This window comes from Labeo rohita, chromosome 16 (assembly GCF_022985175.1).
Source record: "Labeo rohita strain BAU-BD-2019 chromosome 16, IGBB_LRoh.1.0, whole genome shotgun sequence".
NCBI classification, from domain to species: domain Eukaryota; kingdom Metazoa; phylum Chordata; class Actinopteri; order Cypriniformes; family Cyprinidae; genus Labeo; species Labeo rohita.
Window position 1 is genome coordinate 9,330,454 of NC_066884.1, and position 25,707 is coordinate 9,356,160.

Genomic DNA, 25,707 nt, shown 5'->3' on the forward strand with positions numbered 1-25,707 from the left:
AGAGATGAGAGAGAGATCTCTGTGCATTTGTGCTGTGGAGACGCAAATCTTTTTTACTCAGCAGTGTTTCGACCAGCAAATCATCTTTCCTCTGGCTGACAATGCTGCCACAGCAGTCTACCTGAAATCACATACCAACATGAAACAGATGTTGAAATATACTAACAAATTTAAAGATTATAAATAGCGGGTAGTAGACACTAGTCCTATTTTCATATCTCATTGTATTTCAAGATAATCATATAACACTAGAGCTTCCCCTTGTGGTTGTGCACAGATATGCAGCTAGCTAAAGAGGATGTCGGATAAACTGTTTTTACATTTTATCCAGAGCATATATGAGTGATGCTTGTCTCCTTGGTTGGCTGTGATTCCTCCTTTAATGAAACTTGAAAGGTTGCCCATGCTACGTTAAGGTATAATCTTTAAGAGTGCACCTTTAGTGCGGTCAAACCTGAGTAACCGGCTCAGGTCTTTAACCACTAAGCCACACCACCCCATAATGCTCAGTTTATTCTGTGGCTAGAAACTGCATTATATCTGCAATGTTTGAGTGAGTCTCAGTTTGAGTAATCCCCAAAAATATGGTTAGATCACCACACTTAAGATTAGTCCACATGAAAGAAAGAAGGTCAAGTTATTCTATACTGTCATTTTGATAGTCAAAATGAAGCATTTCTAAAATTTTCCGATGTTAGCAGACAGATATTATATTCCTACATTATCACTACGTCAAGATTTTTGACGTTTTTTAAAGTTCATTGTGCTCACCAAGCCTGCATTTATTTGATCTAAAATACAGCAAAAGCAGTAATACTGTCAAATATATGTATGTATGTAATACCCGCTTTCTATCTGAAAATATTTTAAAATGTAATTTATTTCTGTGATCAAAGCTACATTTTTAGCATCATTACTCCAGTCTTCAGTGTCACATGATCCTTCAGAATCATTGCAATATGCTAATTTGCTGTTCAAGACAACGTTTATTATTACTATTATTATCACCAATATTTAAAACAGTTGAGTACAGAAAGATTCAAAGATCTGCATCTGAAACCAGCTTTTGTAGCTTTATACACTATACCATTCAGAAGTTTGGAGTCAGTGTAATTTTTTATATTGGGGGGGAATAAATTATAGAAATTAATACTTTCATTTAGCCAAGATGCTTTAAATGGATCAAAAGTGATGATAAAGACATTTATAATGTTACAAAAGATTTCTATTTCAGATAAATGCTGCACTTCTGAACTTTCTATTCATCAAAGAAACCTGAAAAAAATCTACTCAGCTGTTTTCAGCATAATAATCAGAATATTAGAATTATTTCTAAAGGATCGTGTGACTGGAATAATGATGCTTAAAATTCAGCTTTGAAATCAGGAATAAATTACATTTTAAAACATATTGAAATAGAAAACAGTTATTTTAAATAGTAAAAATATTTCAGATTTTTGGCTTGGTGAGCAGAAGAGACTTCTTTAAAAAGCATTAAAAACTTACTGTTCAAAAACTTTTGACTGGTAGTGTATATAACAGTGGCTCTAAACTGGTTTTAAAGTGGAAAAGTTGGAAAAGTCGGAAAAGTCAAGTGATAACTCAACACAGTACTGTCATCATACATAGGACTAACAAAGTGCAAAATAAGAGTGGATGAATAAAAAAAATTCAGCAAAGAAATTGGCTTCTACACCATTGAAACTGACAGCCAGTAATTTGCCAAAAAACACATCATGCTTGGCACAAACATGATTATTTTCAATGCAAATGAACCCATATTTAATGTAGTCTTGGTCATATTTCCTTTTTACCTTGCACTGTTTTATTCATGGTGTTTAAAGATGTTATACAACCTGTCCATGTTGGCATCTCTGCCTAATTTGGCTGGTGTGTACCAAATGACAGATACATTTATATAAAAAAAACATTTGATTGGAAACATGACCTTTGATGTCAACAACAAAAGAAATGGGAAGCCTTTTTTCCACCATTTTAAAAGCCTGTTTATTTTGCTAGATGGATTTTATTATTTGCATTTGGTTTTTCCCCCACTCCCATATCAGAAAAAACATACCCTCCAGTTTCTAAATAATGCTCCAATAGGATATGCATCTTGCTTTTGGTTTAACTGAAGTCCTGGGCAGTGGGAGCGAGTGAAGAAGGGCTCTGACGTCTTAAACTTGTAATTTAGGCTTGGCGATAACAATAACAGACAATTCATCTACAGACAGCTGTATTCATTGACGCTTCAATTCATTAATTGCATGCCAGGCCAATGATGAATGACGAATTGGGCTTCATGATGAATTCTTAATTGATTCTGCCTAGCTTGAGCGTTTTATTTGACTACTCAAAGAAACTCAATAAAAGTCTGTAATGAACTGGAGGGAAATGAAAATGGTTGCAAAACTATTGGCAGAATTGAAAAACTCCATTAGCCACTAAAAACATATTGTGGAACAGTCCAAAATGAAGAAGAATTATTTTGGTTCCACAAAGAACCATTCAGTCAAGGGTTCTTTAAACAACCATCTCTTTCTTACCTTCTTTCGCCACAAAGAACCTTTTGTCAAATGTGAAAGGTTCTTTATGGAACCATTTAGACAAAAATGGTTCTTTTATGACATCGTGAAGCACCTTTTATTTTTTTAAGAGTGTATGAAAACATACATACCGCAAACATGTGCAGTTGACCTGTGACGGTAGCAAAATAGGGTGTGCGTTTGTGGTAGGGAGTGCATTTGTGAGGCATGATGCTCAGATTCGCCCCGTAGTGGAAACCACATGCAGCAACTGCACAAACACCAAAGGCTGAAGGTGCAGGGTCACATTTTTCAGTCAGAGTAATTCTCCGTCAGGGACGAACAGAAAGCTTTGGCTGTTAGGCTGACTGACTGAGAGATGCTTCTTCTGCTGCTGTGTGTTGTTCTCCAGGCTTTGTCCTTGTCTCAAGGTAAAATGGTTCTGGTGTATAGTTTGTGTAGGCAGACTAGGTCTTTCATCTAAAGAGCTTACGACTGTATAATATTCAATATTCTGGCAGTTTTTAAAACATATTCTAATAGTTAATAAAGGACCTAGTGGTTTTTCTATTAAGTCGATGATAATTGAGCAGAGAGGTTGTAGAATTCTCAAAGGGTGTTGCACAATCCGTCTTACTAGCTCTTGAGAGACAATCACTATCATAGGTGGAAAATCAAATGTGCACTTTCAACAAAAGACTTGGTGTTAGACACGCTTTGTGGTTGAAACAAAGCTCAGTTTAACTAATGCAGCACAATGCAAGCTGAAGGTTTTTTAAAAAGTGACAAAAGAAAGTTAAGCGATGCCTCGGCTCATTACGTCGCTTTTCTAAAGAGCTGCTTGAACAAAGTGCAACCAGAGATTCGTTTATGCACTTCAGTGCACTATGACACATTGGTAAATAATAAGCTGAACTTCACAGGAGACTGAATGAAGTAGGATGACATTTTTTTGTAAGCCAAATGCAAATGATGGCTAAAAATAAAGAACGGCAAATCTTATCGCTATATTTTCCTAACAGCCATTTTTAGACTACATGGAGTTCATTTAGATTGCGTACAACAAGCTACGGATGTTATAGGCATTTGCTAAAGCTCTACATTTATAGAGAAGTGTTTCAGTAATAGAATAAGCCAATTGTTATTTTTTTCTCCAATATCATGCTATAAACAATGCATGGATCTTGACAGAAATACAGCATAGAATTTGTATTTTGATAAATAAGACTGTGCATGTGCCTAATCTACAGAAAATAACCGTTAATGTATGCAAAAGCCCCTAAATCCATCTGACGTATTTCTTTAAAATTAGCATTTCTTTGTATAGGTTTCTATGTAAGTACTAGTACTTCTGATTGGGCTGAGACTACAGTTTAGTGAGTTTAAAGTAAAAATATTTGATGGACTATGTGTCAGGAGCATTCACTCAGTATCATTATCTCATTTTTGACTGAGATGGCTTTTAGCTGGTTTTGCATCTGAACTCTTCAAATCCATTGTTTTAGAGAATGTTAAAATCTTAATTATAAAACTAAATACATAATGTATTTGTTATACAAGTTGTATAAATTATTATAATGTTTAATGTTACACTGAATTTTATGTAAGTAATTTACATTGTTTAAATTTAAATGTATTTGGCTTAAATAATATAAGTTCTTATTCATTCTGTATGAATATATGTTTTTTTTTTTTTTTCAAAATTACGTACTAAAGTAGACTTAGACATGCCATTTTTGTAAGAAAAATGAATATTTTTATATTCTCTTATAATGTCTCAAGAGAGTGAAAACATTATGGTTAGTCACAAATGCAATTATCATTTTTCTGAATGAATTTCATACTGTGAGTTTTTTAAAGTACGCTTTAATGACCAAGCCGAGTGTCGGCTCTGAGATGGAGAAAACTAATTTAAAGGACCACGCTGTGTTGAAATACAAGTTTAGCAGCCCTTTTATCTACTTTGCGTTAACACAGCAGGTTTTCAAGAACTACTCCCATAGTTATAAATAACTGCAACTTTGCTATATTTTATTATTAGATAACTTGTGCGTATTTCACCTTGCGGTTTCATTTATATTGTATAAAACTGCCAATTAAGATTTATCTACATTTTCTTTACACCACAGGCCATTCAGGCTTATTTCATGTTGTAAATCTTATTCAACAGTGTCTCACTGGTGTCTTTGAATATTGTTCTTGCAGACAGTGAAGACTGATAGCAAATTGGAAGATGGTTTAAACGCTCTGTTCTACTTTTACGCTTCAGACTGAAGTCACAGTTTTGCCTTCTGGCCTCGGACAACATATTCTCTGCAAAACTCATGATGTTCGTCTTTTCATCTTTAGGGCTTAATGGTACAGATGTCCGACCTTCCGAGATTGTGACAAAGCATGCTGATCAATCAGACAAACAGAGTGAGTTGAATGATTACTGCTACTCTAAAAAAATCCTTTCCTTTGAAAGCATCTTGTCTGCATCTGCATCTTGTCTACATCAGTGTTATCAGTGGGTGCAGTTAGCAGCAATCTCACGACGATCAAAAAAATCTAGCTCATTTAAAAGAGGCCTGCAAAATCAAGCAGTTAATCAAGATGTTGAACGATATGCATGAGAACAGTGTTTGAGGTAGCCTGCTGAGACTAACCTACTACCATCAAACAGAACAGAGAAAAGAAATCAGCAAGACCACCACAAGATTGCACAGAACTGTGAGAGCAATCTACCACCCCAGATACAAACGCTTCACGCTAGAATTCATTTTAAAATCATTAAGCACTGTTTAATATGTGAACTAATGATGTAAACGCTGTACGCAATCACACAGACATCATACATGAAGAAGTCCTTGCACTCTCTCGACCGCATCCAACAATTAAGCACAACGTCATAATTTCAAATTTATATAATTACTGATTAAATTTAGTTACCAAAATGTAATTTTATATAAAAATATTTGGCGCAATTTTGAGCTTTTCTACAGCATTATAGGAAGACGCTTAAATAACCTCGATCCATTTTCCGAACTTGTACAAATATTGCTGTGATCAGTTTTTTCAAGTTGTTGTGTTAAAAAAAAATCTAACTAATAATTTTTCTAATCTTATCAAAAATGTAATTTAACAACCAAAATTTGCTTCCAAACTAGCAAGCCCTTTTGAGTGATACTTTAAAAAATATTTATTATACACATTTTGTCTGTTTCACTTTGATGCTTGATGAAATTACACAAATCAGGGTTTAGTTTGTATAATCATTCCAGATTGTTAACAGTTGAAAAAAACAAAAACAAAAAAAAAAACAGTAAGTAATAGTATATGTAGTATATAACAATAAATCTTATAATATTTCTTTATTACAGTATCTGCTGTGTTTCTTTGCTTCTTTACGAGCTACACTATCATTCAAATGTCTGGGGTCGGATAAATCTTTTTTTTTTTTTATATTTTATGCTCAACATAAAAAAACAAGACCACAAAAACCATGGGTCATTTTTTTTTTAAATTGAGATTTATACATTGTCTTAAAACTGAATAAATAGGCTTTCCACTGATGTATGGTTTGTTAGGATACAGCTATTTGAAAATCTGGAATCTGAGGTTGCAAAAAAAAAAATCAAAATATTGAGAAAATCGCCTGCAATGCATATTACTAATAAAAAATGGAGTTTTGATATATTTATGGTGTGAAATTTACAAAATATGGAACATGATCTTTACTTAATATCCTAATGATTTTTTGCCGTAAAAGAAAAACGATAATTTTGACCCATATTGTTGGATTGCTACAAATATACCTGTGCTACTTATGACTGGTTTTGTGGTCCAGGGTCACAAATGGTTATATTGGGAAATTACAATTTAAAATAAATGTTTTATATTTTAATATGCTGTAAAATGTGATTTACTGTTATGATTAACCCATTCTTTCAGAAATTGATCTTTCAGAATTCTAATATGCTGATTTGTTGCTTAGGAAACATTTCTTATTATTATCAATATTGAAAACAGTTTGTGGAAACCTTGCTACATTTTTTTCAGGATTCTTTAATGAATAGAATCTTTAAAAGAACAGCATTTATTTGGAACTTTATTGTAACGATTTTTGTTACTGTCACTTTGATTAATTTAATGCATCTATCTTAAAATAAAAAATTCATTTTCTTTAAAAAAAAGTTACTGACCCCAAACTTTTGATCGGTAGTGTTTTTCACCACCACAGTGGTGAAAAACATCAGACCGTTGACCTCTGACCCTGTTGAGAACTCACCCCAAAGCAAGACGTTCAGAATGAGTCACAATTCCACAAATGATATACACAAACACAATCTGCATCCTGTAGTCATAAATCAGGAGAAGTTTGTGAGCTCAAACCACACTGTGGAGGCAATGTCATAAACTTTCTAAAAAAAAAAGTTCTTTCCCCAGTGTCCTCCATGCTACAATATGACATTTCCACAGGAAGTGACTCACGGGATGTGGCTGTGTTGCAGTGTACTGCTACAACGTTTTGCAACACAAAACAATGCCCCACGGTTTAGATATTCACTTTGCTGTTTGGGTCTAAATAAAAGTCTAGTGTCTGATGTACTAGAAATAAACACAGAAAACAGAATCAACACTCAGATAAGATCAGCGCCAGGATGCGATGTTGGAAAATTCTCTGACTCATCGCAGCATGCTGTAGAGATAAAAAAGTGAATGCATTCACGAGAGTGATAAAAACAGTTAAGGTAGATGATTCAATAAAATCATTTACTGACTTTGTTTTTCTGTCTTTCTGAAATAGTTGAGCTCTCTGCACTAAGTCTCTCCGAGGGCTGCTTTGGTGTGCCTAGGGCTTTTTACAAGAACACTACAGTTGACGTGACCCTCAACCTTTTGGATGCTCAGGAAAAGAGCAAGCTTGCTCTCCAAATCTGTGAACGTTTAAAGTGTGGCAGTGTTTTCAACATGACTGCAGCAGTGCACAATGGCACTTGTCTTGCAGACTGCATCCTGAGAGACTCAAAACTGCACAACTGCACTACAGCCGCAAAAGGCAACTGCATGAATGCAACTGAAGTAATTTGCGGTGAGTCATCTGAGATCTTCTCAGAGATCTTTTGATAAGTGTCCTACTTTTGTTTCATTGTTGTAATTGTGCTTTATCTTGGCTGACCACTGTTCTCCAGAGAACCACGCTGTCCAGTTGGTTGGAGGACGTGATCGCTGTGCTGGACGGGTGGAGCTGATGCTTTCTGGGAGTTGGGGAACAGTGTGTGATGATCATTTTGACATCAATAGTGGACATGTAGTATGTGCCCAGCTGATATGTGGTTCTGCGACAAAAGTGCACTTTTACGGGCCAGGAATGGATTCCATCCACATCAGCGAAATGAAATGCAATGGCTCCGAGAGTAACTTATGGGAGTGCAGCTCAATCAACACCACTGCCAGCAACTACTGTGGACATAAGGAAGATGCTGGCGTTGTGTGTTCAGGTACTATACACTTTCTGTAGACTTAATGTGCAAGTGTTAAATAACATCATTTCTACACAAAGGCAAATTGTAGTTAGCAACCCATTTTACTTGAGTAATATGGCATATTTATGTATTTCATAGTGTTTTAAATGGGAAAATATATAGAGTGGGAATTTTTACTCATCAGAAATTGATTGGATAGTAAAATGTGGACATTGCATACCAGATTGGAGAATGTAAGTTGGTTTAAATAACATTCAATAGCCATTGTCAAATGTTTAATATTATTCAAGCGAGCCACATGACCTAAATGGTGTCAAAGGAAAAGAAAGCAACTTAATATATTTAGATTAAAATATATGTTATAAAGACATTTTTGGGAGCACTTTATTTTACAGTGTCTTGTTAGATGTTAACCGTATTTATTATAATAATAACAGTAAATGATGCATAATTATATGCAACTAAATTTAAACCAAACCCTCTTTACCCTATAGTAAGTGATGTATAAGTATAGTAATTTTAGCATTGTGGTTAATTAACGTTACTCAGTACTTAGGGATAGTTCATTCAAAAATGAAAATTCTGTCATTAATTACTCACCCTCATGTCGTTCCAAACCCGTAAGACCTTCATTCATCTTCAGAACACAAATTAAGATATTTTTAATGAAATCCAAGAGCTTTCTGACCCTGCATAGACAGCAACACAACTACAACGTTCGAGGCCCAGAAAGGTAGTAAGGACATCATTAACATAGCCCATTTGACATCAGTGGTTCAACCGTAATTTTTTAAAGCTACACTCTTAAAAATGCTAGGTTAAGTACAACCCAGTGCTGGGTGAAATATGGACAAAACCAGCAATTGGGCTGTTTTGACCCAGCGGTTTTTATTTAAATTGTTTAAAAATGACTAAATGGCTAAAATAAAATGAACCCAAAATAGGTTGTAAAATAAAAATCAGACACATAATTACTGGAGGCATCAGCAATAATCTAAAGGTGAACATATATTAAAAAGTCATTTAAAAAAATGTTTATTATTTAAGTACCATATATTTAACTTATTAATAAATGTTCATTTATTGAACATATTAATAAATGTTAACTTCCAACCTATTTCGGGTTCATTTTAAGCAAGAAATATAGTAATTCTGAAGCAATAGTTGAGTTAAATAAAATTAGGGCTGGGTTAAACATTTAACCCAATAGCTGGGTTCGTCCATATTTCACCCAGCGCTGGGTTGTTTTTAACCCAGTATTTTTAGAGTGTACGAGAATGCTGTTTGTGTGCAAAGAAAACAAAAATAACAACTTTATCTAATAATTTATTGTCTCATGAGTGGGCGTCAAAGGCTGACACGGAAAAGAAGAAATTGTTAAATGTCACATGGACTGTTTTAACAATGTCCTTACTACTTTTCTGGGCCATTTGAACATTTCAGTGGTGTTGCTGTCTATGCAGGGTCAGAAAGCTCTCGGATTTCATCAAAAATATTTTTTCACTTATCATCAGATTTGTGTTTTGAAGATGAACGGTCTTACAGGTTTGGAACAACGTGAGGGTAAGTAATTAATGACAGAATATTCATTTTTAGGTGAACCATTCTTTTAATTGTGTAATTGCACTGTTATAAGGACACCTTAAAATAAAATATAACCCATTTTTGTTTATAATAACATACACTGGTGAATCGTTCAAGAAGACCAAGAAATGTAGTATGACGGTAAATAGTGGCAGTTTCATCGTCATGTTGACTTTAGCATCATAACATTTGATTTGTAGAAAGCAACTTTTTGTGCCAAATTTATTACTTGACAACCGAAATTTCCTGTGCGTATTTGAGGTCATAGTACGTGACCTCCTGAGGTAGAACGTTACCATAATTTCACTAAAACGCAGGTCAGATTTACCTTTTAGGGTGATGGGGGAGAATTTCCATGTCAGTTGGTCTACAAAAATAAGACAGAAGTAGGGCAGGCTTACAACAGTATTTCTGAAATGTCAAAGCACACACATATAAGCTTTAGCTTGTTAGAGTCTTGTGAAATCCAGACTGTCAAGTCTTCGTAATTTGCATTCCTTTGATGTATCCAATGGATTAAATGTCTTTCATACAGAAAGTGTTGAGAACACGGACACGAACACGACTGAGCTGAACATGACAACACCGGTGGTGGCAGGTGATGCTTCAGCACCTTTGGTTTTAAAAGAAAAAGGAAATTAAAAATCAGTTACATAATCTGCGTGATTTCTGTTAATATTTCTGTTTCTGTGTTTATTTTAGTGCCAACTGCAGTTGCAGATACAGAAAGCAGCAGTGGAGTTTCAGCAGCAGCAATTGGCTGCATCATCTTATCTATTGCTCTGCTTATGGTTATTGTTTTAAATGTTGCTGCCTATGTGCACTTCAAAAGAGTAAAGGGCAAGTATAAGCACTTCTTACATTCAAAAGCACAAGTTACAACATTTCAAGTGGCATCGAAATGTTGTAACAGGGTTAGAAAGTAAATACTATTCACTGTACTAAAATACTTGACTGGCACCAAAAAACATTTAAACTATTTTAGACACTTTACTCACAAGAAATTGGCAATCGGAAAATAAATAACACGTTTTCTTAGAACTTAATGAAGTGGAACTGAGCAAATAGAGCTGAGCTACAACAAGCAAACGTGTTATTTTTAACGTTGTCTTAACTCGTATAGCATCTCTGTGTATGAGTACAAATCTGTTTTTAAACATACTGTATTGTTATAAACTTCAAAGAAATTTACTGACTTCTTGGCCAATTTCTGTGTGCATTCAGTGTATTCCATTCAAATAACAGGAAATTCTTTTTTATAGAACGCGAAGAACGTCAAACCTTTTGTGAACTATTAACTAAATTCTTTTTGATATTAGCTAATACAACAATACAAAAGCTTAAGGCAATGGCTTAGTGCTGCATGGGGAAGTTTAAGCCTTTTGTTTTCATCCTTTTTGCCAACAGAATGTGTGATTCACCAACATCACAGTAATTCCCACACAAGTCTGGAGGAACAGTCCAATGTACAGATAGGAGTCTACAACACACAAATTTCTGTCTCGGCTGCCGGGGGGGCATCAGTATGGTTCGTACTGCTATTGCTTAAAAAAAAAAAAGCAAATGTTTTGGTATTCACCTGCGTATTGTTTTTGTTTGCACTGCAACAACACAAAAAACAGAGAAGAAAAGTCAAACTTGATAAAATTTCACATAGAACTCAAAAATGCACCTTGTCAAAATTGTAAGAAATAATTGCTTTTCAAGCATGTGATGCTCCTGTAATTTGTATTTAGATACACCTGTGGCAAGTAACAGGTGTGGGCAAAATAGTAATCACACTTGCAACCAGTTAAAATGGAGAAAAGTTGACTCAACCTTTGTTTTGTGTGTCACACTGAGCATGGAGAAAAGAAAGAAGTGTAAAGAGTTGTCTGTGGATTTAAGAGAAAAATTGTGGAAAAACATGGACAATCTGAAGGCTACAAGTCTGTCTCCAGAGATCTTAATGTTCCTGTGTCCACTTTGCGCAATATCATCAAGAGGTTTACAGCCCATGGCACTGTAGCTAACCTCCCTGGACGTGACGGAAGAGCAAAATTAATGAAAAATTACAACGAAGGATTGTTCGAATGGTGGATAAAGAACCCTGATTAACTTCCAAACAAATTCAAGCTGATCTGCAGACACAAGGTACAACAGTGTCAGCTCGCACTATCCGTAGCCATCTGAATAAAAAGGGGACACCACTGCTGACACAAAGGCATAAAAAAGCAAGACTGGAGTTTGCCAAAACTGATGTGACAAACCACAATCCTTTTGGGAGAATGAACTGTGGACAGATGAGACAAAAGTAGAGCTTTTTGGTAAAAAACATCATGGTACTGCTTACAGAAAAAGAAATGAGGCCTTCAAAGAAAAGAACACAGTCCCTACAGTCAAACATGGTGGAGGTTCAAAGATGTTTTGGCATTGCTTTGCTGCTTCTGGCACTAGATGCCTTGACTGTGTGAACAGTATCATGAAATCTAATGATTACCAAACAGTTTTGGGGCGCAACATAGTGGCCAGTGTCAGAAAGCTGCATCTCCACAGGTCATGGGTCTTCCAGCAGGACAATGACCCAAAACACACTTCAAAAAGCACTCAGAAATGAAGAAACAAAGCGCTGGAGAGTTCTGAAATGGCCAGCAATGAGTCCAGATCTGAATCCCATAGAACACCTGTGGAGAGATCTCAAAACAGCAGTTGGGAGAAGGCACCCTTCAAATCTGAATGACCTGGAGCAAAAGAAGAGTGGTCGAAAATTCCAGTAGAGAGGTGTAAGAAACTCATTCATGGTTACAGGACTGATTTAAGTTATTTTTTCCAAAGTGGGTGCTACCAAATATTAAGTTAAGGGTGCCAATAATTTTGTCCAGTGCATTTGTTGGGTTCTGTGTGGAATTGTATCAGATTGGACTTTTCTTCTCGTCTCTTTCGTTTTTTTGTGTTGTTCCAATACAAACAACAAAAAGTAAACATGTGAGTACCAACTGCATACTAAATACTAAATTATTTTAAATGTATTTAAATAAGTGATTTAATTTTACTTGTTCTGTAATTATAATATACATAAAGTGCTCAAGTATGCCTCGTTTAACTCTTGTCATGTTCTGTTTTGTCAGTTCTATAATGGTCTTAACGTTTGCATAAACAAGTACATTTTGTTTTTCATTCTTCAGAGAGCCTTGGGCCGAGAATGAGCTCAAACTATGGCCGCAAATTTAGCAAGAGAAGAAATCGATCTACTCACAGCTCTGACAGCTCCAGTGATTCAAACTATGAACAACAAAACAGCATTCAACCACAAAGACTACATCTAAACAACTCAGCAAGTACGCTGGCTTTAACAGACAACACACATATACTGCAAATGACCACAAATATCAAATATATTTAAATAGATATAATCGGTCTATATTTAAAATTACACACATCAAAGAAAGAGTCGTTTTACACTGATATTACTGGCTTAATTGCATAAGCCATTTTTACATAAAACAGTCTGTGAGGGTCGGTGGAGGAAAGTAGTTTCTTTTTATACTTTAGTTCACATTAAATTTAAACACATCTACATTAGAGAGGCCTTTTAGACACACCACACAACAATTTTGAGCATGACTTCAGCTTATGAAAGTTTGAAGCTGTTTTGAATGTGAAGAGACAATAAGGGTATTACTGACAGAAAATAGGGCAAATGTGATGCTAATCATAATGAATCAATATCAGCTAAGATGTACACTATACCATTTAAAGTTTGGGGTTCGAGATACAGTAAAACACTTTAATATTGCATAATATTGCTACAACCTAATAGAACTGTTTTTTATTTTAACAAATTTTCACATGTAATTTATTCCTGATGCTGATTTGCTGCTTAAGAAACAGTTCTTATTATGAAGACACTTGCTTAATATTTTTATGGAAACTGAATTTTCTTTTGTAACAATGTAACTTTTTTTGTAACAATGTAACGTTACAAGTTTTTACTGTCACTTTTGATCACTTCTACACAACCTTGCTGAAAAAAAATCATACTGACCCCCCAAATTTTTAATGGTAGTACACAAATCAAAATAATCCACTCGTTTCTCTGTTTTAGCATTGTGGACATATCAAATATTCTTGTTGAAGAATTCAAGGCTCTGCATTAAATGATAAACAGGGATTTGTGAGGAACCACATTTAATATGTATGAATTCCTCTTCGCTCTATCTAGCTCAAGATGTGAATGACGTAGACGGTGCGTGCTCTGGAGAAAGACGTGTGCACAATGTGGAAATCAACATGGACACCATCCAAAAGTCAGGTATGCACAAATAAATCATAATCACATTCATTTAACTCTTACTACCTAAAATGTATTATTTCAATCAAGAAAAAATCACTTATATTTTATTTTATTTGTTTATGAAGATGATATACCCCTACTGACACCCCTGTCTTTTGGTGCCCCTGACACCCTCAGGCAAGGTATATGGATGACCATATTTGTTCAAATTTTAATAAGCAAATAAATGTATAAATGTATAATTTTTTCTTTCCCCTATACACAGCAGTAGATATGAGTGATACAAGCAGTACATCTTCTGGAGAATTCTATCAAAACACAAAGACTGACGTGGACAACATTCTCCAGTCACGTATGTATAAATCATATTTTGGCTTAATTTTTTTATGTTGATTCACCTTTATCTGATTTCTAGATGCATGTGCTGTGATACTGATAAAACATTGTGAATATTTAGTAACACCTTACAGTGAGGTCCCATTATTTCATGTTAATTGATGCATTAACAACGAGCAATGAGCAATAAATTTTTTTTTCCAGCAATACAGCATTCATCTCTGGTAATGTTAGTTAATAGAAATACTGTTCATTGTTCATATTAGCTCAGGTCTATTAAATAATAATAACAGATACATTTTTTATTTTAATTAATTTCTTAATAAATGTTGACATTAGGCCTATTCAGACTGTAATTATTTTTTGTGGGGATGCCAGCTATTTTCAACATTAACGGGGTTAGTCTGTGATTTTATTGCCGTCTGAATCCAGAATGTTGTTCATCTCTCACCACCCATGTAAAAATCCCTGGGCGAATTACCAGCTGTTTCTTTGACAAACACCAAGGTTGTGTGGTAATTTAATTGTTGTCTGAATCCACATTTCTGAGATTTACTAGAAAGCAGATTTAAAATTGACCATTTTTTACAGATGTCTGCATGAGAAACAATTGTATTTTTAGTAAGGAAATAAACTCCAGATTTATACACCCTCGTTTGCTTGTAGGAGTAGATGTGAATGATTCAAGCAGTACATCTTCTGGCGAGTTCTATCAAAACACAGAGACCAACACGGACTACAATGTCATGCCACGTAAGTAAAACTTAAATAAACATTGGGTTAATGTAATCAGTTTCATAATTTCAGAGAGAGCATATCTGGGTGAATCCACTAATATTTTATTATTAATATTTTATCCTCGAATGAAGGTGAGGAAGGACCATCATTGAATGAAAAGTCACCATATGCAGCCCTGAAATATGGTGACCATCCCTTACCAAAATCTGACAAGCAAGGTAAAGCTCTGATTTAAAATTCTTGATGAAATCCCAGATTGTAAAACCTTCTTCCACCTTTAAGGTTAAACAGCATCTTGTAGTAGGGAAATACATTTCAGATTTATGAATTCTCTTTTGTTGTCAGGGGTGGATGTGAACGATTCAGACAGTACTTCTTCCAGTGAGTGCTATCAAAACACAGAGATCGACATGGACTACAACGTCATGCCACGTATGTAAAACTTAAATAAACATTGGGTTAATGTAATCAATTTCTTAATTTCAGAGAGAGCATATCTGGCTGAATCCACTAATATTTATTATTAATATTTTATCCTCGAATGAAGGTGAGGAAAGACCATCATTGAATGAAAAGTCACCATATGCACCCCTGAATTATGGTGACAATCCCTTACCAAACTCTGACAAGCAAGGTAAAGCTCTAATTTAAAACTCTTGATGAAATCCCAGATTGTAAAACCTTCTTCCACCTTTAAGGTTAAACAGTATCTTGTAGTAGGGAAATACATTTCAGACTTATGAATTCTCTTTTGTCGTCAGGGGTGGATGTGAATGATTCAGACAGCACGTCTTCCAGTGAGTGCTATCAAAACACAGAGATTGACATGGACAGCAGTCTCCAGTGTGGTAGGTTCACATAAGTCATTTAAAGAAGACCTATTATGCCTCTTTGTACAAGATGTAATATAAGTCTCAGGTGTCCCCAAAATGTGTCTGTGAAGTTTCAGCTTAAAATACCCCACAGATCATTTATTACATTATTTTGAAAATGCCTATTTTAAGAGGAAGCAGAAACACTCTGTTTTCGTGCATGTCCCTTTAAATGCAAATAAGCTCTTTTTTCCTTATTTTCCAGAATAGGGCTGTGACTTTATCAGATACTGTGATTTAAAAAAAAAATCTGTTCGGTTTTGATTATCATGTCTATCATAATGTACGTTTTCTGAGTGCACACATTTGAAGCACATGGACAGAAAGCGGACGTGAGTTCTCTTTCATGTTTTATTGTGCTTGAACTGTCAGATACACACAAGTTTATGTTAAAAACAGTCGGTTGTGTCTGTAAAGGTAAACAGCTGGGAAAGAAATGTCATGTTTATATTAGATCTGTGTGGTGCCAGCATAATATACAGTAAATAAATCCCTGCTATCTTGTTTCCTGAGGCTAAGACTCTAAAAAGTGTTCTGTGCTCATCTGTGCAGCCAAAGACAGAGCAGTTAGCAGCATGCTTTGCTTGAACTTTTGCCATGGCGTTAGAACTAGTACACTGTTGTCGCTTGCGAAAACAAAATGGCGGTGCCGTGAGTCGAAACGTGCAGATTAAGGGGTGGTAATATTATAATAAGATCCCCTTTCTACATCACAGGGGGAGTGAATTCTGAGCGGCTTGTTTTTTCACTATAGTGTGCATAGAAAGGCTTATTAAAACAACGTTACTGGGTTGTTATTTTTTTTTACATGTTTCTGGGATGGTAGATGCCATAGACCTGATTATAGCACTTATCATGATATGCCACCTTTAATATTGAGGCTTGAAGGGTGTTTCTACTGAGCCTTCCGGGGATTTATTCAGTCAGCTAAACCTCATATATCTGTTTTCTCTAGAAAACGAGGAAAGCCCATCACTTCCTGACAAGTCACTACAGACACCCCACAGCGCTCAGATGACAGGAAACACTGCTGGTTACGGCGGCTCTCATATACCTATCACCCACACTCAAGGTGCGTATTTGGTTTAACAATGTAAAGATATTGACAACAGTGAATTTTAACAAGGAAATGTGTGAATTCTTCTGTGCTTGGCAGATGGGAATGATTCAGACAGTACTTCATCAGAGGAGTGCTATCAAAACACAGAGATTAATGACAACGCCCTCCATCATTATGGTATGAATAAAACAGACAGTATATAAAAGTCATTTCATGTTTTATGAAACCACGTTTTTCACATTTAATACAAATATTTCATCAGAGCTAAAAAAGTTTAATTGAAAAATTCAAAGTTTGATTAGTGATCCAGTAATAGCGCGTTACACAGCAATATTTTGTTGTAACGTTTCTTTGTTTTAAATACATTTTTTCAATATTTCCATGTTTAAATTACACCACTACACTACTAAAGTTTGGGTTCAGTAAGAATTTTTTTACATTTTATTTTTACAGTGACTCATTGCTGCCACAAACAGAATTTTTTCACTCAGTTATGTCATGTCATTTTTATCTTTTCTCGTAATAACAATATTATGTTGTTAAAATTAAATCTTTTCTCGTAAAAATTAGATTGTCATTAAAGCAACATCTTTTTCTCATTAAAACTAATTATTTTCTCGTAATAATGACATTATAAAAATGATGTTTTTAACAGTTTAATTGCATTATTATTTTATTATCATTACATTTTAAGGAACGGAAAAACAAAAAGCTAGATTTACATATAAAACAAATATAATATCTGTATAATGTTTTAACGAGAAAAAGATGCCTTTTTAATACACATCTCATTATTAAGACATAATTGAGTGAAAAAAAAGTGTATAGCAGCAATGCATCACCAGATTTTTATGACATTAGTACGATAAAAAATGTTGTTTTAACAATGTAACTTTTTTATAATTCTGACATAATTAAGTGGAAAAAAAAGTGTGTGGCAGCAATGCATCACCGTAAATTTCATTCTGCAGCAATGATGCAATTTATTTATTGTGACAGTAAAAATGAATATTTCTGTTTAAAATAAATGCTGTTCTTTCGATCTTTCTATTACATAATCCTGAAAAAACTATGTATTTTTTCCAAAAATAAAGCAAATTAGCATAATAGAATAATTTCTGAAGGATCATGTAAATTAAATTTTAAAAAAAAATGTAATTATAACATTTCACAAAATTACTGTTCTTATTTTATTTTTGATCAAATATTTTTTTTTTTTTTTTGTAAATCTTGCAAGTCCAAATAAATATCTACACACATTTAACTCTTTAAAGAACCTTTTAAACAGTGTAAGAAAAAGGAAATATCTAAAAACGTAACTAAAATTTGTCTCTTGTTTTTGGAAGGCGAGGAAAGCCCATCACTTCCTGAGATGTCTTTTCAGAATCCCCAAATTGCACAGATGACAGAAAGTACTGACGGTTACGGAGACCATCCTGTACCTAGAAACCTCAGTCAAGGTACCGCTTGTACTTAACCATGTGACAGTATGCCTCCGCTCAGAGTTTCCTTTCTGAAATCCCCCAACTACTTTGAACCTGGATCTTTTGTTTAGCAAACCTGAACCTTAAAGCAAACAGTAGCAGTATTAGTGTGCTAGTAAAACAAACAAACAAAAAAACCCACTGACAATTATTATTATTTTTTACATTTTAGAATCGGATAACAGCAGCACAGCATCAGAGGCATCGTATGTTAATGTACCACCTAAAAATGAGAGTGAGGACCATTCTGCTGCATCATCCGAGAGCGACTATGATGAACCTGACAACTGGTGACATTTTTCACAGCAGGTAAAGTATAAAAACCTTGAAAAACACACAAAACGTCATTCTTTTAATTCTTCATTCTCTTTATTCTGTGGACAATGATGTGCATTTATTATTTAGGACAGATGATTCACAACCACACGTCCCTGAAAACCAAGGAATGTAACACAGACGGGCCTTTGCAATATCTGAGTGTTTCTTAAAGAATATTCTGCAAGAACAGAAAAAAAAAAACATCGAAACAATGATCAGCCATTCTACTATTACCCTCACAGATGGATCCAATCTTTTTCTGTTTTAATTATCAATTGTGAAAAATGTTAGAATTTCTGAATACATTACAGCCTTTTATTATTCAAAATAATAGTCTACATAACAAAACCAGCCACAATGCTTCATCATTCTAAGGGACAGTGAAGCGTCGACAATTACTTCACACCAAAACAAAAAGCTACACTCCGTGAAGAAAACAAAACTTCTTTTTGTTATCCAGCCCCACAAACTGCACAAAGCAAATTTTGAAAATGGCCAGCATTCTCTTTTGTGAGGAGGAGAGCATGCTGCAACACTTGCTGGTGGACACAGATAAGGTTTCAGAGGAGAACCGTTGCAGACTCGTGCTCATACTTTGTGTTTTCCACAAACCCACTTTAGCTGCTGTTGTTCCCTCAGGTCTGTGAGCGACAGGGTCGAGTGCCAGCTGCACTGACAGGCGTATGCACGCCCACCCTTTTTCCTTCTCAGTTTGACTTTTAGTTTGTGATAGTCCGGCATGTTATTCCTAAAGAAGAGGAAAGATGAGAAGCTTTGTGAGGATCTGAATACATTTCTGTACTTGTAGTTCAAAGATGTCCAATTCAACCCGGAGCGATCCATCACACACTCGGCTCACTGCTTTAGTTTATCTCTTGAACTTTATCAGCAACTGAAACCCGCATTTTTTGTATATTTACAAACCATTGTGTAAAACAAATTGTAAAAGCTATTATCTTGTGTTTGGGTCTGCTTCTCTCGCATCAAACTCGTTCTGGATGTTTTGAGGAGCAAACATTTAAGAAACGTCTAAAGTCCTCTGGTTACCCTGGATGCATTTTACCCTAGGGACAAAATAATAATAAATATAATAATAATGCTATATATAAAATTTCTGAAACAACAACAACAACAACAACAAAAAAAACAATAAAAAACATTTTTATATTTTTTTATTCAGATTTCTGTTATTTGTTCCCCCACGATAATAAAGCTCATTTTTTAGATCTCACAATTCAGATTTTTCTTTCCCAGGAAAAAAAGCCTGCAACTGCGAGGCAAAATTGAGATATAAACTCACAATTCGGAGAAATGAACTTTTTTCTCAGAATTGTGTGATATAAGCTACATTTTCAAGTTATAAAGTCAAAATTGCAAGATATATACAATTGCGAATCTGTATCTCGTCAATTCTGACTTTTTCCTAGGATTGCATGATATAAATTCACAATTTTGACATTTTTCTCAGAATTGCTTGATATAAACTCTTGATATAGAATTGGGAGATAAAACACAAGTCTTTTTTTCCTCATAATTGTGAGATATAAACTTACAACTGTGAGTTATAATGTCCAATTTTGAAGGGGAAAAAAGACTGATATGTTCTCAAAATCGCGAATTTATATCTCACAATTCTAGCTTAATTCGCAATTGCAAATTTCTGACTTTATAACTCAGAGTTTCGAATCTGTATCTCATAATTCAGACTTTCTAACTCACAATTGCGAGTTTACACTACCAGTCAAAAGTTTTTGAACAGAAAATTAATGTTGTCTCTTCTGCTCACCAAGCCTGCATTTATTTGATCAGTACAGCAAAATCAGTCAAATTTTGAAATATTTTTACTATTTAAAATAACTGTTTTCTATTTGAATGTATTTTAAAATGTAATTTATTCCTGTAATTTCAAAGCTGATTTTTTAGCATAATTTTAGCATCAATAATTTGAATATTCTGATTTGCTGCTCAAAAAACATTTATTATTATTATTATTGTTATTATTATTTTGAAAACAGCCAAGTAGAATTTTATCAGGTTTCTTTGATGAATAGAAATTTCAAAAGAACAGCATTTATCTGAAATAGAAGTCTTTTGTAACATTATAAATGTCTATATAATCACTTTTGATCAAATTAAAGTATTCCTGCTTTATTATTGATTATACTGATGCCACGCTTTTGAATGGTATGGTGTATAACGTTTTAAAAAAAATAACTTTTCAGATAAATGCTGATCTTTGGATCTTTCTATTCATCAAAGAATCCTGAAAAAAAAAAAAAAAAAAAAAAAAAAGTACTCAACTGTTTTAAGAATGATTTCTGAAGGATCATGTGACACTGAAGACTGGAGTAATGATGCTGAAAATGTAGCTTTGATCCCAGAAATAAATTACATTTTAAAATATATTCAAATAGAAAGAAATTATCTTAAACAGTAAAAATATTTTACAATATTACTGCTTTTGCTGTATGCTGGATCAAATAAATGCAGGCTTGGTGAACAGAAGAGAATTCTTTAAAAACATCAGAAATTTTACTGTTCAAAATATTTTGACTGGTAGTGTATAACACAATTCAGAGAAAAAAAAAACAGATAAAACGTCAAATGACCTTTTTATTTTACCTTTTTATTCAGTGGTGGAAATGGGCTTCCATACATTTCTACCCTATTTAATTGACCAAATAGTAAGTTTTTTTTCTAAAATAGATTTCTAGGATTTTTTTTTTTTTTTTTTTTTTTTTTTAGCAATGAGCCTAGATTTTTTTGAGCTGGGAATACGAAATGAAAACCCAATGCACATAAGAAAGCTCAAAGGTCCTGTGGTTACCATGAATATTTTGTTTGAAATTTGAAGACCTAATGAACACATGGATAATTTTTCAAGCTATCCAAAAGCCCTTGAAGTCTTTAAATCCTTTGCAGACAGTCTGCATCTATTGTAAGTAGTCAAAAACTCCTTATATGGACTGTCAACCAAGTATTTTAAAGATAACACTTCAGAAGAATGACGTTTCTTTCCATGCTATTCTTTTATTTTAAACTACCGTATATAATACAAGCAGTGAAAAATGTAATACATGCAGCAACAATCCTGAACAGATGGTTTCTTGACGAGCTGATTTATAACCTGTTTGAAGCCTGAAGTTCAAGTTTCTGAAGCTTCATTGAAAAATTCCAACCACATTCTCTCCTAATTAAAGTTGCAAGCTTGAACATCATTAAAACTCAAAGACACTTCAACTTAAGAGCTTGGTTGTGTCTGAGCATGCAGCAAAGTGCATCATGGCCTAAATACGGAAGATAACTACATAAAAGACATGGTGCGAATGATTCACTGTCTGTTTGATGCTAAAGTTAAGTGAGACGGTGCGAGAAACAGCGCTGAAGATAATAAGGAAATGACGCAGTCCGGTGGAAAACAGGGTTCGTGCTAAAAAGGTGACGTGGCGCTGTTGAACGCTTGTCCAAAAGTGTTTCTTTATCAGCCCGTCCAAATTTAATAAAGCTTATTAAATTTGGGCAACATGATGACTTTAACAAATACATCATTAACTGAACATGCTGATGCTGTGCAAAAACAAGCCGGCCTGAGGCAGTCTAAGAATATCAATGAATTGATAATGAATGAAGAAACTGCTACAGTGGGATACATGGATCAATGCTGCCCCCTTCTGATACCTTACCTGAAAAATAAATAATCACAGGATGAGTCCCACTCGTGATCATCAAACATTATTATGCTGAAATCGCAAGACGTACATCTTAAATGGTTGCAGGCCCTTCAAAAACAAGACCACAGTCAGAATAAACACATCTATCTACCATGACTGAATTACACTACCAGTCAAACGATTTTTAATGTTTTTTTACAGAAGCCTCTTCTGCTCACCAAGCCTGAATTTATTTGATCCAAAGCACAGCAAAAACAGTAAAAATGTGAAATATTTTTACTATTTAAAATAACTATTTCTATTTGAATATATTTTAAAGTGTAATTTATTACAGTGATCAAAGCTAAATTTTCTGCATTATTACTCCAGTCTTCAGTGTGACATGATCCTTATTATTATTATTATTTTTTATGCTTTGATGAAAAGATCCAAAGATCAGCATTTATCTGAAATAAAAATCTTTTGTGACATTATATATGTACACATATATTGGAAAAGACATTATAGAAATTAATACTTTAATTTAGGATTTAATTGTTCTACTCAGCTGTTTTCAACGTAATAATAATAGTAAATGTTTTTGAGCAGCAAATCAGAATATTAGAATGATTTCTGAAGGATCATGTGAGTAATGATGCCAAAATATATATATATATTATATATACAGTTATTTTAAATAGTACAAATATTTCACAATTTGTACTGTATTTGCTGTACTTCAGATCAAATAAATGCAGGCTTTACACTACACATTAAATTATTAATAATTATTAGACACTACATTAAAAATCTTACTGTTCAAAAACTTTGACATTCTCAATGGGGTAAATATGTATTGTGTGAGTTGGTGGTAAATATTGTGCTTATTAGAATATTATTAAAATATGCATGTGGTCTTCAAGTCCAGAAATAAATGATTTTGATGTAATTTTCACCTTTGGGAAACGCTGGTTCCAATACCGTGTGGTACACCGCTTCCGCCAAGAAAAACAGGACAACATCTGATTTAAAAAAAAAAAAAAAAAAAAAGTTAGAGTTAATAACAACACACCCTAAATTTTGGATGTTTATGAATTAAAAACTTACTTCTTGGACATTGTCTCAAAATATGAATCGCTTGTGGTTGTCTTTGCTGCAATGGGTTCCTGTGAGTTTATGAGAGAATTTACAGCTGCTTAACATCAACTAGCAACATGTAAACAGCAGCTAGCTATATGAAACTGGAAAAACTATGTTCACTGATTATAACAAGGTTTGTCCAGTTATTCGACTTACATGTGTGCTGATGGGCTGAAAGTCATCATCCAGTATTTCCTGCAGCATAGCGTCAATATCATCTTTGTCGTGTTGAGATCTTTTGCATCCTTGCTTTCTGAAAATATAATTTTCAAAATAAACGTCGAAATGTTTCAGATGGGATTTTAAAGACGATGTAACGTTACACATGGCCATTTGAGGCTGTTTTGTTAGCCACATGCTAAACCTTTTTAGCATTTTAGTCAGGGTGGCAATATATATTATCTGTACATCTACACCGTGTTAAAAGTATTTGTCAGTGTCTATATAAGTAAAGGTTCTAGTTTTAGTATCTGCAGTTGTCTTACGTAGCTATGTTAGCTCAGGTGCTAATGTCGCTAGCCTAATAAGTTACCTCGACTGTTTCTTGTCCTCGGGATTCGCACATTTTTGGTCCGTTTGTTTTAAAGCATACGTTGATTGTTTGGACGCTGACGTGCTGCAACAAAACTTTGATTCGACTTCATCAAGTAAATCATCCAAATCATCCGCCATGATTATCCGGTGGAGAACGCCACGTTTGTTACCATAGGAACGCGTGCATTATTTTTTTGTTTTTTTGGCTAACTTCTCAGAAATGCGTAATATAAGTAGTAAAATTCTATTAAATAAATTTTACTGCCCTGTTAAACATAGTAGTAACGTGTTCTGGATGCTGACCTAACGCTTCCGGGTTTGCTAGTTAGTGTGAGTTCCTAAACGGAAAACGATTCGTTGTCGGCAGGATTCGAACCTGCGCGGGGAGACCCCAATGGATTTCTAGTCCATCGCCTTAACCACTCGGCCACGACAACTCACATGCTTATGTCTTTTACAAGTCGAACACTTTTGTCAAAAAAAAGCAGAAGACGTATTATTCGGCTACGGCAAATTATGCAGATACAAGGGAGAAAATAAGCAGAGTGGATTTAACTTTTGAGATGGCGTATCGTTATTCGTGTCGTCAATTTTAAATGTGCATTTAAAATGATGTATTCATTTACTATTTTATTGTTTTACGTTTAGCATAACCGTAACTTAAGTAGTTTTAAGTATGTCTAGTTATTTTTCTTTTCAAAATGTTTATTTTATTTTATTTAAAATACGAAAACAGCAAAAAAGGCAAACATAATCAAGTAAAATAAATAAAATAAAAGTAACTGCGATCGTGATATATTTTCCACGGTGAATTTCACTCACTTAACTGCAGGGGGCTCCAAAATCTCACAAATACACTAAACCACACAGTCAGTGTTGCCAAGTCCGCGGTTTTCCTGCGTAATTAGGCTACTTTAACACTGTTGTGCGGGTTAAATCGACTCAAATAAAGGCGAGGGAACCCCGATAAAAACGTGTACTGTATCCCCCCAAACTCGATTTTTAACGGGAAACGTGACTGAGCTAGTTTTGGGTAGCAATTGGGCGGGTTTTGTTGTGAAAACCTGGCAACCCTGCACACAGTTGTTTTCAAGTCGCGACGATCGAAAAAGAAAAAAATATATTGTGGGGATTTGATTTTATTTGTGATTTTTATTTTTGATTTTGATGGAGGCAGTAAGACCTGAATGTGATCTTGCAGTCGGCTGTAAGAAAAACACAGACTAAATTATTGAGTCTGAACACACTTTTAGCAGAGAAGTCTGTCTTTCGCTGGAAGATGGAGTTGACTTTTTGTTTACAAAAAGATCAATACCATGCATTCAGAAAATAAATACAGTGAATTTGTACTTAATTCTGACCTTAAAATAGAAATTAATAACATTTTGTGTGAATTAATAAACATCATATCTTCTGTTGTTCTACTTGTCACTCCTCTCACAAATTAAACGTATCCGGAAGTGGAAAAACAAGTCGTTCCCTGACCGGGAATCGAACCCGGGCCGCGGCGGTGAGAGCGCCGAATCCTAACCACTAGACCACCAGGGACTGAGCTCCCCAAAGTTCATATGTGTAATCAAATATGTAAACACTATACAGTTGATGTAAATATAGATCTGGGCCGCTATACGTAAGCAGGTCCGCCATATTGGAGTCCGCAACCCCAGTCAAACAACTTATTGCCTATACTCTTTGCCCTAGTTATACGCTTGTATAAATGTATTT

The 25,707-nt window shown here is 34.5% G+C and overlaps 2 protein-coding genes and 2 non-coding genes across 9 annotated transcripts; 1 reads left to right on the forward strand and 3 right to left on the reverse strand.

The window, feature by feature from the left end:
• The first annotated feature begins 2,706 nt into the window (after window positions 1-2,706).
• LOC127178937 (antigen WC1.1) lies at window positions 2,707-18,878 on the forward strand. Of its 5 annotated transcripts, none has more exons than XM_051132125.1 (15): window positions 10,984-11,105; window positions 12,742-12,894; window positions 13,779-13,868; window positions 13,976-14,032; window positions 14,116-14,202; window positions 14,853-14,939; window positions 15,056-15,142; window positions 15,270-15,356; window positions 15,472-15,558; window positions 15,686-15,772; window positions 16,752-16,868; window positions 16,953-17,033; window positions 18,203-18,316; window positions 18,513-18,649; window positions 18,746-18,878. In XM_051132125.1, exons 2-14 carry the CDS (start codon window positions 12,759-12,761, stop codon window positions 18,632-18,634), a joined length of 1,239 nt encoding a protein of 412 aa, XP_050988082.1. In that variant the 5' UTR covers window positions 10,984-11,105; window positions 12,742-12,758; the 3' UTR covers window positions 18,635-18,649; window positions 18,746-18,878. The 5 variants fall into 5 exon arrangements, with proteins under 5 accessions (XP_050988086.1, XP_050988082.1, XP_050988083.1 ...); XM_051132126.1 differs by having other exon boundaries at window positions 14,119-14,202; XM_051132128.1 differs by lacking the exons at window positions 15,270-15,356; window positions 15,472-15,558.
• Window positions 18,849-24,407, reverse strand: cfap418 (cilia and flagella associated protein 418). Of its 2 annotated transcripts, XM_051132130.1 has the most exons (6): window positions 23,981-24,405; window positions 23,605-23,701; window positions 23,416-23,474; window positions 23,265-23,330; window positions 22,342-22,437; window positions 18,849-19,406 (listed from the first exon to the last, which is right to left on the reverse strand). In XM_051132130.1, exons 1-6 carry the CDS (start codon window positions 24,118-24,120, stop codon window positions 19,247-19,249), a joined length of 618 nt encoding a protein of 205 aa, XP_050988087.1. In that variant the 5' UTR covers window positions 24,121-24,405; the 3' UTR covers window positions 18,849-19,246. The 2 variants fall into 2 exon arrangements, with proteins under 2 accessions (XP_050988087.1, XP_050988088.1); XM_051132131.1 differs by lacking the exon at window positions 22,342-22,437 and having other exon boundaries at window positions 23,981-24,407.
• Window positions 24,338-24,419, reverse strand: trnas-aga (transfer RNA serine (anticodon AGA)). Its single transcript has one exon. It is a non-coding gene; the product is annotated as a tRNA-Ser (tRNA).
• Window positions 24,420-25,458: 1,039 nt separating this feature from the next.
• trnae-cuc (transfer RNA glutamic acid (anticodon CUC)) lies at window positions 25,459-25,530 on the reverse strand. The gene has a single exon. It is a non-coding gene; the product is annotated as a tRNA-Glu (tRNA).
• Window positions 25,531-25,707: the final 177 nt, after the last annotated feature.